This window comes from Callorhinus ursinus, unplaced genomic scaffold (assembly GCF_003265705.2).
Source record: "Callorhinus ursinus isolate GAN/ISIS: 27379988/994484 unplaced genomic scaffold, GSC_fseal_2.0 scaffold26, whole genome shotgun sequence".
In the NCBI taxonomy this organism is placed as follows: Eukaryota; Metazoa; Chordata; class Mammalia; order Carnivora; family Otariidae; genus Callorhinus; species Callorhinus ursinus.
Window position 1 is genome coordinate 6,059,333 of NW_027397088.1, and position 15,245 is coordinate 6,074,577.

The following is a 15,245-nucleotide window of genomic DNA, read 5'->3' on the forward strand; positions in this document are numbered from 1 at the left end:
CTACCTCTTAACAATGCTGCTGACAGGACATCCCTGTGATGGAGCCCCTTCCCCCATCCCTGCTCGTCCTTCAGACCACGTCTGAAGGTCTTAGGGCATGGAGAGTATCTGGCTGAGGATGCAAGAGCAGGAGTGCTGGAAAGGGAGAAGAGAGAATCCTGTCTGATGTAGCTCGTGTGTCTAGCCAAAATGTAGGAAGAAACGGTCCCAAACCTGAGATCCTCACTCTATGGAGAGAAGCAGTTCTGCCCTAGCTTGGGACAGAAGTTGGGACCTGTTCTCTCTACACTCACCTAGCTCAAGCCTCTGAGAGGTCTCAGCAACCGTGGCAACATGGATGTGGATGGGCAGGCTGGGTGTAGCGCGCACACGTGAGCATTCCTAACAGCAGACAGAGAGCCAGCCTCCGCCGCCCATGGGGGAGGGAGGGGAGGCTGGGAGGCCCTTCCTCGGGGCTCCTGCTGCAGCTTACACCGCCTACTGGGGTTCCTTCAGCTTGGGGAGGCAGCTTGGAAAACTACCCTAGTACTGTGTGATCACTTGTTAGTAATGGGCTTGCCTACATACACCTTACAGTGGTCCCAAAGAGAAAGAAATCAAGCTGGTTTCATTTGCAGGAAGGCCTTTTTAAATATTATAGGTGAATTTCTGGGGGAAAAAAGGCTGGATATAAATTTGGTTGGGGAAACCAAACTTATCTTAAAATTCTCTGAGATGCCTCTGTATTCAGATATGTGAAGAAGGAAGTTAAAGAAAATTATGTGACCATCTGTGCCCTAAACATGATCACCCCGGTAGTTAATCTTTCCACTTATCCTTGTTAATAAGCAGTTACCCGTACACATGGCTTTCACTCACACATTTCTTTTGCTTTTCCAGTGTGTTATCACTGAGAAAGTGAAGTTGACTCAAACATAGTCCTTACGCCCCAGGGACAGTATAGTGAACAAGGACAAGAGTGATGGGGGAATTAACATGGCAGGATTTTGCACAAAGTGTCTGGAAGACAAGGAAGGAGCCACCATAAATACAATCCATTCGTGCCTGGCTTGGATGCTGCAGGGATAGTGGTGAGCAAAACCACACACAGTCCTTGACTTCCTGCAGCCTGAGGGCAGACTAGTGGGGCAGACGTTACGGAGGTGATTACAAAGTCCACGTAGAATTACACCTGGTGGAAGTGTCATGACAGAGCAGTCATGGGGCTGTGAGAGCTTACAGCACAGGCATGTGCCTTTGCTGGGGTCCAGCTGAGTGAGCAGGGAGGGGTGACCTATACGGACAGAGAAAGACCTTTGAGACAGAGGGACAACATGGGTTCAGGGCAGCAGAGTATTTCAGAAAGTTGAGAAAAGGGCAATGTGAGGAGAGCACCCCCCAAAAGGGAAGGTGATATAGGGCCAGAGAGGCAGGGAAACTGACCCTATGGCAAATGTAGGCCATGGTAAGGATTGTGAACTTTATCAAGAGCAATGAGAAGCAATTAAAGTTTTTTTCTTTTTCCTTTAGTTGTTATTTTTTAAAAGATTTTATTTATTTATTTGAGAGAGAGAAAGAGCATGAGTTGGGGGCAGGGGCAGAGGCAGAGGGAGGGGGAGAGGGAGAAGCAGACTTCCCGCTGATCAGGGAGCCTGATGCAGGGCTCATGACCTGAGCCAAAGGCAGACACTTAACTGACTGAACCACCTGGGCACCCGTTTCCTTTAAAAAAAAAAAAAATTGTTTAATAAGGAAATAGAGTGGGGTTGGGAGGTTTCAGAGAGCTTATCAAGAGTCAGCCTATTAGCTGAATTCTGAAGGATGATTAGGTTTTGCTGTACGAAGGGAGGGAACCAGTATGTGATCACATGAAGGCCTAAAGCCACGTGGCACCATTACGAAAATGGGAGAAGTTTGATCTGGCTGAAGTGAAAAGAGACAGGAAGAGAGGAGGCAGAACACAAAGAGGGGCATGTGAAGCTAAGAATGAATTTTACTCCAAAAGCCACGTCTAGCCTCTGGTGCATTTAAACAGGGGGAGTAGGGTGGCTGGGTGGGAGCAAGCATATCTTAGAGCCAAAGTTTTGGGTTCAAATCTTGACTCTGGTCCTTATAAGGTCCTTCAGTTGGATAAACCATGGTACTCCTTCCTCAAAGAAATCATCCACCTACTGGTGCCCAGCACCTTGTTCAGCAAGTTAGCTACCTGCATTTAGAGGGGTTACAGAGCGGACTGATAGTAGAACAGGGGTGTAGCCACCGAGATGAAGAGTAACGATGAGCTAAGCTAGCAGGGATGAAGAGGAGGGGATGGGCCTGAGTGGTGTCCAGGTAGAATGTGGAAGAACAGGAAGCCAGGTAAAGGGAAGGTATCTTGGACGAATGCCCAATCCCCAGCTTAGCTGGGTAGGTCTGGATGTGTGTGAGTTGCCTATTCCATCTGGCACTTGAGCTGGAAACAGACTTGGGAGTAAACACCAAATCAAGGTGGCAAATGAAACTACGGATTGTGATAAAATTAAAGGGAAGGTACAAAGAGGGAAAAGCAGAAGAACCAAGCACAGGAACCTGGGAATGAATAGACCTTTGGGTATATCAGAGTCTCACGGGAAGCCAGTCCTTCAGACGTGAGGAAGGAGAGGTGCTGAAACTAGGTGATGACACTGAATGTTTTTTTTTTTTTTTGAGACTGAATGTTCTAGTCAGGATTCTGGGGCCTGCAGGGGGCAGAGCCTGTAAGCAACATCCCTTCCAGGAGGCTGCCCAGCAGGATCTGCCCTAATTTACTCAACACCTCCCGGGATTGCCTTCCTTTAGAGTTTCAAGTTTGGGGTTTAGTGGCATTAGGTTTGCCACTAAAAACTGTGCTTACTATTTCTCGTCTCCATGAGTTTAGAGGTCTGTCACAGTCCTGAAATCTTTTCATCCTTGGTCTGAGAAGGAAGAAACAGAACACTGAACTCGAGTACAATGTGAATCCTCAATAAAGAACTGTTGAATGAGTAAGAGACCACTGGACCAGGAGAGAGGATCAATGGCTTGTTCTGGCTCCAGTGTGGCTGCAAGGAACTAGTTTCTCAATTAATTTAGCATTCTGCTTAGTAAAGGGCAAAGGAGATTTTAGATGAGATGCTTCTGCCTACAGAAATGACTTCTGGTTAAGACACCCTCACTGTTAGGGATCAGATGCCAGGGAGGGATAATTGTATAGGGAAAATATTTGTATTTATTCTCAAACTGTGGATGCACAAAAAGAAAGGATGAGGGCATTAAGTGAATAAATATGCTATAGAATAATATATATAATTGTAATGAATTGATCACATAAGTAATTTTAAACTAGGCAAAAGGGGGTGTACTAAATCCACTCAAAAATTACCCCAGAAACAAAAGAATATAAGGTTAATAGAGGCACTAATGACATCTAATGAGCCATGTGATAAATAAAACAAATAATTACCCTGAGAACAAATAAAATGAACTAACTGAACACTGATGAATACTAACTGGCAAATAAAGAAAATTAATGTATGAAAGCTACATAATTGGAGAAACAAAACTGAGCTAAGCTTATATAGTGTTGCAGATTAAGTTAACATCTAGGGCCAAAGAGATGCTTTAAAACTGTGTCTGAGGGGCACCTGGGTGGCTCAGTTAGTTAAGCATCAGCCTTTGGCTCAGGTCATGATCCTGGGGTTCGGGATTGAGTCCCACGCTGGGCTCCCCACGTGGTGGGGAGTCTGTTTGTCCCTCTCCGTCTGACTTTCCTCTTGCTCATGCTCTATGAATAAATAAAAAATCTTAAAAAAAAATTGTGTCTGAGGGGCACCTGGGTGGCTCAGTCAGTTAAGCATCTGTCTTTGGCTCAGGTCATGATCCCAGCATCCTAGGATCAAGCCCCGCATCGCGCTCCCTCCTCAGTGGGGAGTCTGCTTCTCCCTCTCCCTCTGTGCTCTTTCTCCCTCTCAAATAAACAAATAAAATCTTAGAAAAAAAAAATCCTGTCTGAAACATCCAGATACTCTCCTGAAGCTGTATCACTGCACACAAAGGTACTCATGGGAAATGTCTTCCTTGTACCACAGAGGCACTGTCCCTGATATGTGTGATGTTTCATTTTGAATGGTCTTCCTCCTTCCAATTATATTCTGCTCACTGAAGTTCGAGTCATCCCCTCTAATCCAACATATTCAACCAATCACGAAGACCAGCTAATTCTACTTCTCAGTGTATCTCAAAACCAGTCTCTTCTCTTCACTCATCACCACTGCTCCAGTTTGGCCTTTACCATCAGGACTCAATAGAACTAATGCCGTTACCTCCTAACTGGCCTCTGTCTTCAATCCCCTTCACGTCTGGGGTCCAGCTAAAGGCGTACCTGTAGTCTGCTTAAAATACCTAATGGCTTCCCACTGCCTAGAAACACATCCCAGCAGTCTGGCAGGGCACTTGGGGCTCTGTCATCTGTGGTCTCACTTCCGTGATCTGTCTACTCTCATCTTCGCCCTCTGTCTGCCATCAGTGGCCCAAACTGCTGGCAGTCCCTCACACCCAACATCAATTACACCTTTTTTTTTTTTTTTACATCTGTCCCCTCTGCTTCTGCCTTTCTTCACCAGCAAATCCCTACTGAATCTTTACAGCTCGGGCCAGCTACCATTGCTTTCTAAACCTCACTCCCCTTCTGGACAGGCTATGTTGCATTGCCTGTCTGCTCCCACCACACGATGCTCAATTCTCCATCAGTACACTGCCACCACACTGTTATAAAATTTGCAGTGAATGTATTACTGTGGGCACTGAACTGCAAAGCTCCTCAGGCAAAGATCATGTTCTGTTTATCTCTGTACCTCTAGCAGGGAGCAAAGGGTCTGGCACATGGCAGGTATCCAAAGAAGGTTAGCTGAATGAAGGCTCAAGCCAATCTCACCATATTGAAACTATGTATTCCAGTGATAGAGTTTTCTGGACTGAGAATAAATACCTGGCAAATACGAATAAATACCTGGCACAGAATGACTCCAAAAGTTTAACTTGAGCTGGTTAAATCACTGTTGGCTACTACAAATTTCAATGATTTGGCAGCTGGACTGCCAGTGTAAAAGATAACTATGTAGTAGCTAATTTACCTGTATCTGCTGAAATATAGGGGTGACTTTGGAGTACCTGCTGTATGCCAAACACTCTGCCAGAAAGTTTGGCAACTTTAGTACTCTCATTTCATAGATGTCATACTGGGGAGTAAATGATTTTTACCAAGGTAACAGAGCTCATTGACCTTAAATTTGAAATGTTTCTCTTTTAAGTAATCTGCCCACCTACTAACATGGGACTTGAATTCACAACCCTGAGATCAAGAGTGCTATGCTTTGGGGTGCCTGGGTGGCTCAGGTGGTTGAGCATCTGACTTGATTTCAGCTCAGCTCGTGATCTCAGGGTCCTGGGATCGAGCTCCGTATTGGGCTCCACACTCAGTGGGGAGTCTCCTTGAGATTCTCTCTTTCCCTCTGCTCCCCCACCTGCCACCCCAAATAAACAAACAAACAAATAAATCTTTAAAAAAGAGTGGTATGTTCTACCAGCTGAACCCCTAGGTGCCCCCGAAGCAAGTTTTCTTGATTCAAAGGCCAGGAATCTTTCTAAGTCAAGACTGCCTTGCTCATGATTCTCATTCATAATACTGAAAACAATATTTAAAGCAAATTAGTTGAGGAATGATAATATTAGAGGAAGAAATATGGTGTAAAAGAAAAGAAGAGAGAAGTTCTAGCATCAAGTCATTGCAACTTTCATTTCTCTTTTATTTGTCATGAAAGACTTTTCTGTGAGCTTTTTTTTTTTTTGGTTTAAATCTCAAAATATTTGAGTTAAAAAAAACTGCTATACTTTAAAAGACAATTCCAGTAATGAGTGGCTATGAAGCCACACAGATAACCAAGATGTCACAGTGATACATTACTATGTCATAACTTTGGAAATTCTAAATTTGCTTCTTAAAATGGGAGGGTAGAGATCAACTGAAGGAACCCTATTCAAGGCATTCCTATTACTAACACAAACAAAAGCCAGGAGGACCCATCTTAATTCAGCTCACTCTTGCTAAATCCAGAAATTCACAGCTTGGCTCATGTCACTGATCTAGTTTTATTACTTAATTTGGTTTCTGTAGAATTTTCCTAAATTGGCCAAGTACCAGTTAATTGAGAAAATAAATGCTAAGACATATGTAAAAATCCATTACCTGATGAAATGGGATTCAGTGTCAGGAAAGGGGTCATAGAAGAGAAGAAATAGAGAATGAAGTACCTTTCACCCACGACAAAGCAGTCATATGGCTATTGATGCAAGTTGTTAAGAGGCAGGCAATTTTCTATGATGTTCATTACAGCAGTTCTCAAACAATGTTTTGTAAGTATACTTGTGTTAAAAAAAAAAAAGCAATACCCTGGTATAACACAGAATAATTTAAAGATACTTTACGGAAATCCCATTTACTTTTTGCATTTTGTGGTCTAGCTTTACTCCTTTACTGTCTTAACAACATTCTCTATTTTCTCTTTGCCCTGAATCTCTCATTTATTATTTTTTAATTATGACAATTATTTCATCTTATTGTATGTATTCTTATAAATTTTTTAAATATTTAGGGGCCAAGATAAAGCATAAATAGAATAATAGAATCTGGAAACTTTTATAAACTAAACTCAGTAAGTCAACAATGACACATAGATCTAATAATTTTTTAACACTTTGCTCTACTGTCAAGAGTAAAAAATGTTATTTCCCCCCCCAATTCAGGCTATGTTAAATATTTTCTTCTCAAAGTTAATTGTACAATTTTACTTATTTTCCTGCTATATGCCATGGCAGAACTTAGCAACCACAAAAGAAAAAAAAATTTTTGAAATGTCAAGCATATTTAATGGTTAATGAATAATCCTTCTTTGAAGAGTCTAAGAAGCTGTTTTTCTTCAGTACAAATGAACTGTCTCTAGTTGTTGTGGGGATTTGTAGAAAGAAGGGATCAGTTAACAATGGTTCTAATAAAGTGCCACAGGCTATTCCATGAGTTCAATGGTAGATACTTGGAACAAATTTAAGAGTAAATTTGGGAAGAACTTAGAAAATTTAAGAGTTGTCTTTTTCTCTTTTATTCCTCTCCTCCTTTTCTGTGTTCTTGCATAGCCTGTGACATAAAGTTAAAAAAATTTTCAGAGAGATATGCTTTGTCCACATTTTATAGTGAGCAAAACTCTACTTTAGCTGCTTATTACAGAATTCTGTGGTTTCTTTGATTGCTCATAATATACACATCCGTTTCAAGACTTAAAAAAAACAAAACTTCTTTACTGGGGGAAAAATCCTAATAATCTTGTTAAGAATGCCAAAAAGCTGCTGAACCATCCTGTGTTTGTATTCTATCTCCAAGGCTCTAGTGCAATAATATATATGAGCTTTCAAGAACTGTTAGGAACAGACAAAACTGGATTTGTTCATTTGTTCCAAAGCCAAAGAATATTCGGCAGTGAGGTCTTTAGTGCAGCTGTCCTGTTTTAGAAAGGGAAAGGTGCTTGGTATTGATGCTATTCACATTAGAATTAGTATTATTCACCTTGGCATTCTTGATCAATCAGTGGCACATGGGGCAAAACAGGTAGTCAATGTCTAAAGTTCTGTAACAGTAAGTACAGAACTTGTGGAGGAAACCATCTGCCTGGTTCCTGCTGTGTCCAGGAGCTCAAGGTTCCACATCCTCAGCTTCTAGTTCAAAGAGAACAGACTACTAAATAGGAACCATTATTTAGTCCATCAAGACTTCAATCAGGCTTCAATCATGTTGCGTTCAGTGGTGTAGCAGGTAGTAACTGAGACCTGTCATTACCAACAGTTAGTAATTTACCAGTCACAAAACTAGGGAGAACCTGTTCAGCTACTGCAGCTGGAAAAATAAATTGTGAAAATATCTATCTTTAGATTGATGTTTCTAACACTTTTGAAGGCCAAGTCAGAGGATGCATGGTGTTGTAGGAAGTTTCCACTGAGGAGGGTGGAATCCTGGAAAAAGCAGTGCCCTGGGGGCTGGGAGGCATTCTAGTTCCCATTCTATCTTTACCAGTTGCCGACTTTAGTCAAGCTGTTTATCCTTTCTATCCTCACCTTTGTTTTAGACCCATTTGATTACTTGCTGACTATTTCGACCAGCACTCAAAGTCATCTATGCTGGAACTCCAATCCAGTGCTTCTGGCCTCGAGGTGCCCCTTGTGTTTTACTTCCCTGGCACGACACCTCATTGTCTGTGCCTGGAATGCTCCTCCACCCATGTCGACATGTCCCTAGTTGCACACACACTAACTGGTGGCTGGCCCAGCAGTCATTCCCAATCCTTTTCTCTTTGCTGCCTTCCACTACAGAGGCTGGAATAGCTACACCCTCATTTTCCAGCCCCATGCCCAGCTAGTGAGAAAAATGTAACAGAGTTCTGGTCAGTGCTATAACCAGAAGTCCACTAGAACGGTTCCAAGTTTACCCTTTCCTTATGAGACAAAGCTTACTATTTCCTGGTTGGGGCACCCTTTTTTTCTGCTTCTTGCCTTGAATAAGGATATATTTGGAACTTCAATAGCTGTTTGCAACCACCAGGCATAAGCATGAGAGGAAAACGAACACTCAGACACCCTGACATCATCTAGTGGCTAAATCAGTTCGACCAGCTACCTACCTCTAGACCTTCTCTATGTGAGAATAAACGCCTTATATACTGTGTAAAGGTTTTCTACTACTTGTACTCAAAAGCATTCCTATTGATAATCTATTTTTAAGGTGGTGCTTATGAGGACAGCTCCCCTATACACCTTTTCCTCCTTTGAACTTTACTGATAGTTTTTTTTTTAAAGATTTTATTAATTTGAGAGAGCGAGAGAGAGAGAGAGAGCACGAGTCGGGGGGAGGTGGAGGGGAAGAGGGAGAGGCAGGCTCCCTGATGAGCAGGGAGCCCAGCGCTGGGCTCCATCCCAGGATCCCAGGACCCCAGGATTACGACCTGAGCTGAAGGCAGACGCTTAACCGAATGAGCCACCCAGATGCCCCATGAACTTGACTGATAAACTTCTGATGATACTATGAAAATTAATAAAGGGAAGTCTCATTTGAAATGTAGTCGGCAAGCCTGTAGGGGGACCTGTCACTCACGAACTTTCCGTCTAGCTTACCCCACACTAATGGACCGGAAGAAGTTCACATTACTATCCCAGCAGAAAGAAGGTTATCTCCTTGCCCAGCAACCACCCAGCCAAGAAGAAACTGCCACAACCTCAGCCAATGAGGAACCACCAACACCTTCAACTCTTCACTTTCCTCCAACAGTCTTTTGTTCCAAGCAGCTCCTCTCCTTTGTTCTCCAGACTGGCTTATGGTTTGCCACAGCCTGCCTGTCCTGAATTGCAATTCCTCTGTTCCCAAAGAGACTCATTTGGCTGGTAAAATAATGGGCTCTTTTTGTTTTTTAAGGTCAATGGTCAGTTACCACTCTCTACCATTAATGGGAGGCTCATTTTGATTTGCAGCTCTCACCTCAATGCTTAGTATACAAGAAGTGTAATACTCAAATATTTAATGAAGAAAGGAGTTCTGATACTCAATTTGGTAAGCATTTGGGCATTATTTTTGCTTTTTCTCATATTTTACATTATTTTTTTTTTTTAAAGATTTTATTTATTTATTTGAGAGAGAGAGAATGAGAGATAGAGAGCACGAGAGGGGAGAGGGTCAGAGGGAGAAGCAGACTCTCTGCTGAGCAGGGAGCCCGATGCGGGACTCGATCCCGGGACTCCAGGATCATGACCTGAGCCGAAGGCAGTCGCTTAACCAACTGAGCCACCCAGGCGCCCTCATATTTTACATTATTTTTAACCTATAAGAGGAGAAATGGCTGATAAAAATTACTTCTGAATACAATTTCCTCTTACTTTTTAACAAATAATTATAAACATACTGCATAGTTACTGTGCTAAGCACTAGGGATAGATCAAAAAACAGAATTTCTGCTTTCAAGGAATGAATGGCAGACACAAGTAAACCTACAATGACAATAGTGTTTGATACGTGTAATAATAAATCTGAGAGCACAGTGCTTCCTCAACATCCACTTACTTTCCACTTCATCCAGAAACTGGCTGTCAGGCATGGCACGAATCACCTCAACTTCCCATCCTTTCCCATCTTCACCTCCTTCACCCACTGATGAAAAAGTGTCCCTTCTCCTGTCCCAAGACCAGCTGTGCTCTCAGACACAGCACTTCTCACCTCTTGTGGGGTCTTGCTCTAGCAGTTATCCAAACACCCCTATTATGTTAACCAGAGAGTTCCTGGGGTGATGGGTTGGTTTACACTGACTGTGGCTGTTTACTTCTTTCTGATTCACTTCTCAACCCCCACAATCCAGGTTTTGCCTTAACCACCACACTAACACTGCTCTGGTAAATGTCCCTAGAGATCTCCGTACTGCTGACACCAGGGACCACATTTCCATCTTAATTTATTGGACCTCGCTAAAGCAAGTGCCCCTGACCACAACCACTTTCCCAAAACACGGGACAATCTGGACTTCTGTGACACTACTCTCATTGCTTGTTCTCTTCTCGTTTTTAGACACTATGGTGTTATCCAAGTGTGGGCCAGGGGCCAGTGGGGGATCTGAGACCTTTCAGGGGATCCATCAGGAAAACTGTTTTCACAATACCAAGAAGACACTTGCCTGTTACTCTCATTTTCTTATGCGTGTACAGTGGAATTTCCCAGAGGCTAAATGACATGTGATATAGCAACAGGCCGTAGGCAGACACAAATACAAGAATCTACCCTTCTTTCATTAAGTCAAACATTAAAGAGATTTGCAAAAATGTCGAACAATGTCACTCTTGTCACTAATTTAATGGTTACTTTTCATAAAAATGTTATTTATGTTAGTATGTAATGGCTTTACTGGCTGCCTGTCAGCTAAGAATAAAGTCCAAGTTCCTTAGCATGGTGCCTAGGCCCCTGAGTATGTGGTCTTTTTCACCCTCAGTCTCATCCTGTCACCCTTGAATCACACTTAACTCTCCAGCAATTAAATAATCTTCTACTGTTTGTTGTTATTGGAGTGTACTATGCTGCTTCATGCCTTTGACCCAATGTCATCTTCTGGGAAGTATTCTTGATTTCACCCCTGTGCATGCCCATCACAGCACTTAACACAGTTTGTGAAAATGGTTTCTATAACCGTCCCACAGAGGTTAAAAAAGCCATTGATAGTAGGTGCTTTGCTGAACCCGAAGCTCTTATCTTTCTATCTCCAGGTTTTGGTACGACACAGGGCAAATTAGTCTTCAGACATGTTTTTGGAAGCACTGAAGTAAAATGACACTTAAGACCTGCTTGGATGGAGGTTGGGGTTGTGAATGAGGAGAGTTAGGAAAACCTTTGTCCTGAGAAGGTCATGATTGAACTGAATCTCAAAAGAGGATGAAATCAAGACAAGAGTGTTTAAAGGGCATTGCCCAATAGAGAGAACTTCACAAGGGGGAAGGGGCTGTCTTTGAAATTCACAAGACATAGCCTTAATACAGAAGGACATTATTTTTTAACAAGTTTACTATCTTAGAGATCATACCAGTGGAAGTCTCAGGTTTTAGGTCCATGATTTCAAGAAAGTGTAAAATGATTATTAGATTCCTATAGTTAATACATTTACACATGTATAATAAATTCAGTTCAAAAGCATTACTCAAAGTATAATTTGAACAATTATTTTTCTAAATGTATATTACCTTACAGTGGACACAGAAACTCATTTCCAATTTTCTGCTCACCAGGTACAATTCGAATGGTTTTCCTGCAGTTTACCCCTGTTGACTTGGCATTTATCCACTTGATAAAAATTTTGCCTCAAATGTGGATTTCACCACCTGGCTCATAAATCATTTCCAAATGGATTTTTAGTAATGTAAGAGTCCTCAGAGATTACCTAGTCCAACAAGCTATTTTTGTAAGCAAGAAAATTGAGTGACTTGTTGAAGATGACATATTCTCTGAGGACTCCTCCTTGACTTTTCTATGATGTGCTTTCATATCTACCCTATCCCTCCCTTCAGTGTATGACCTGTGTGCTGATTCCCAGTTCTTGTTCATTCTCAGTAAATATAAATGACAAAATACCTTCTTCCAGACTGCAAATAACTGGTTTCCACTTATTCACTTGCATATTTTGTAGCTTTCTTCAACAGACTTGGTGAAGTTCTTGGTGCTAAGTACTTGGCTAATTTTTTGTTAAAATTCCACCAGTATCCCTAATGTTTACAAACTTCACCTTCCAAAGTCATTAAGTAAAATCATGCTCTCCCATGAAATGGTTCTTTAAACCATTTGACTGGTCTCACTGGTAGGACCCAGATGTTGTTCTCAAATTTACAGGATGAATACCTTTTCTACTAAAAATTAGATAGTCACTGCTTGAGAGGTTTGGTATTCTTCCCATAACCAATGTTGTAATGGGTCTACTTATCATAGGGCCCGCCAACTCATACCCACTGGGAGGGTGGCGCCTATCTGACCAGACTGTCTCCTAGGACACTCTTAGGCTGGCCAGTCACCCAAAGTGAGACCTGGCATAAATATGGCTCGAACTCTGAGATGATCAGGTAGTTAGCAGGAAACACCAAATCTGAAAGGATGCAGAGAGAAAATCATTAAGATATATACAGTAACGATGGGTCAGAAGTTATAAGGAAGCAAAAAAGCAAGCAGAGGCTGTGAGGTAGATGAAAGACACATGAAGTGAATAAGGGACTCAGGAGCAAATATGAGAAAGGGGCAGGCATGGAGAAAGTTGTGTGCTACACTGAGGGATGCAACTTTAGACTCTCATTCTCCTGCTGCAAAGATGCTTTAAGCTGTATCCCCATCTGATGAGGCCAAGATAAACGTTTCGTATCCCAGAAGTTTGTGAGAGTTTTTTTCCTTTACAGCTCCTCGAATCTCCTTATAAACCCTGTCCTTGCCTCATGCCCTCCTCAAAGCCAGTGCCCTAAGTAGAAAGGATTTGATTCTTGCAACCAAAAGAGGTAGTTAAGGCACCTAGGACATTAGAGTGGCTAGAGCGAGGCTTCAGCTTTTGGACATGTGTTACTGGCTGCTCACTTCCACTATAGACTCTTGCAATCCTAGGGGAAGTTCTAGGTATGCGACAAACGGGTCCTAGCTTGACCACCTGCAGCTTCCACGTCCACTCTTCTCATGGCAGAAACACACCAGTAACCACGCGCCCAGAGAACCACGGTATTCGACTTGGGGGAAAACATCACAAGACTTGAACCTCTTCGATACAACGAAGGGCAAGCCCACCCTTGCTTTTCCCCCGAGGTTTCAGAGAGCCACGCTGGTCCGCAGGGGCACGCTTTTCCGCGGCGGAGCCTTTGCATCCCCCTCCCGAAGCTGCCGGCGCGGGACAGGAGCTCCCCGCACCCCGGACCTCCCGGCCCCCGCCGCCCGCCGGGTCACCTGTAATTGTAGGCGCTGAAATACTTGCTCTCTCTCAGCATCGCCCGGTACAGATCTAACACTTGTGCGCGGCTGGAGGCTGCCATTTTGGAAAGAAAAAAAAAATAAATGGGTCCTCTTCGAGAAGGTCCCGAGTTTAACCTAACTCACGAAACTTCAGTCTGTGCAAAACCACGAACGAAATAAAATAAAATGCGGTGGGGCTCGGTCTTGCTAGCGGCCCGGGCCTAGGCCTGGGTGAGCACCGGCCCGCGCCTCGGGGCGCTGGGCGTCGCGCGCCGCTTCGGAGGCGGGCGCAGGCGGGCGCAGGCAAGCTTCGGGCAGCTTAAGGGGGAGGTGCCGACACGGAGGCGTTCCCGTCCTCTGCCGGCGCCTCGAGGCACCGGCGTACAACAGCCCTACCAGCGGGCTGAGGCGGGAACGGGGAACGGCCGCAGGGAAAGGGCTGAGCCTGTGGAGGGACGCAGGCCGGAGGCTGAAGCACGGAGTGCGTGCAGCCAGTCTAGGAGCGCCTTCGCGAACGGCCTAGGGTCGTGGCGGGGATATGTAGTGTCACACCGCAGCGCCTAGTCGCATCTCCGCGAGGTCCGAGGTCGCGTTGCCAGGGTGACCGAGCGCGCCGCAGGTCGACGCTCCGCCCCTGGCCGCAGATGACCCGCCCCTTGCGCCGGGCCGCCCTCCGCGCTGCCTGAGAGGCCGAGCGGGGTTTCCAGGGGGCCTTTACTTTACCGCGCTCTGTCTGTGGGCCCCCAGTGCAGGGCGCTTTCTGGAGCGCAGGGACTGGATGCGGGGGGCGCAGAGGCGATGGGTGAGGGACTCCCTGGTGCTCCGGCTCCGCTCGGGGCGACCGGCTAAGGGCCTCGGGAGCAAGGACCCCTTTCTTGTCAAAATGGCAGCGCCCAGCGTGCTGTGGGGGTATCTTTAAGGGAGGGGGGGCGGGAGATAAGAGCCTTCCCCAGGAGACTAGGCAGCGTGCCGCACTTCAGATTTGAAACACCCCGGTTTGGGTCTCCTGGGCGAGCGGTGGGTAAGTGCCGGCCTCGCTGCGGCGTGGGGTGCGACGTGGGCGGTCAGTGCTGGTGGTGGGGAGTTACTTGGCCACGGGATTTCCCCCCTTTCGGGTGTTCTTTGAGCTCTCGAGGTTTTACTTTTGAGTTTTCAGACCCAAAGAGTTTTGTCATCTAATGTATACAAAAGGTGGGGTGGCGTGGGTAATTAATTGGGATAAACCTCAGGGATTTAAGGACTCTCTTGGGCTCTTTCAGACCCAAAGCAAGAAGTTAAGCAAGTTTTCTCTTGAAGATCTTCATGGCTAAGTTTTCTCTCTTGGTCTTTCTCTGAAGACGTCAGCTTTTCAGAATCACCTTGTTACAGTGGTGAATAAAGTTGGTCGTTGTGGTCCCTGAGCGCAGGACTGGGCGTAGAGAAGCCTGAGCTAGTTCTCCTTACTGTGTTTGCAAAGCATCTGCCTCGTTTTGGGACTCTTTCTGTCTATAGTCAACTTTAGGAAGAGCCACAGTTTTCTTGCTCAAAACACAGCTAGGAGTAACTTTAGACGTAAAAAACAAGTTTGCCTCAACATCCATCTTTCTTCAACCACTGAGTTGTGGTTGTATTTCATATCTTTAAGTTTACCTGGCTTTAAAATGACACTTGCTTTATATCAAAATCTCGTATTTTCTGAACTTTAGGGGCAGGAAACACTTTTCTGATCTTGCTGCACTTTAGT

The 15,245-nt window shown here is 44.3% G+C and overlaps 2 protein-coding genes and 1 long non-coding RNA gene across 17 annotated transcripts in view; 2 read left to right on the forward strand and 1 right to left on the reverse strand.

The window, feature by feature from the left end:
• LYRM4 (LYR motif containing 4) overlaps positions 1-14,079 on the reverse strand; it is a 264,652-nt gene extending 250,573 nt beyond the window's left edge. For 7 of the 8 annotated variants that reach the window (XR_012373806.1, XR_003211969.2, XM_073877543.1 and 4 more), the window contains exon 1: positions 13,517-14,079. Coding sequence is in view for 6 of the 8 variants with exons in the window: in XM_073877543.1 (XP_073733644.1) it covers positions 13,517-13,602 (86 nt within the window). In the remaining 2 variants the exon portion in view is untranslated. The remainder of the gene's footprint in view (positions 1-13,516) is intronic. The other variant, XM_025891244.2, reaches the window with a different exon arrangement.
• On the forward strand, positions 5,986-10,824 carry LOC112838388 (uncharacterized). Its single transcript, XR_003211970.2, has 3 exons — positions 5,986-6,387; positions 9,544-9,622; positions 10,628-10,824. It is a non-coding gene; the product is annotated as an uncharacterized lncRNA (long non-coding RNA).
• Positions 14,080-14,250: 171 nt separating the features above from the next.
• FARS2 (phenylalanyl-tRNA synthetase 2, mitochondrial) overlaps positions 14,251-15,245 on the forward strand; it is a 536,237-nt gene continuing 535,242 nt past the window's right edge. For 3 of the 8 annotated variants that reach the window (XM_073877538.1, XM_073877539.1, XM_073877540.1), the window contains exon 1: positions 14,420-14,539. The gene's annotated coding sequence lies outside the window, so the exon portion shown is untranslated. Of the gene's footprint in view, positions 14,544-15,245 lie in introns of all 8 variants that reach the window. The other 5 variants (XM_025891117.2, XM_025891118.2, XM_073877541.1 and 2 more) reach the window with 4 other exon arrangements.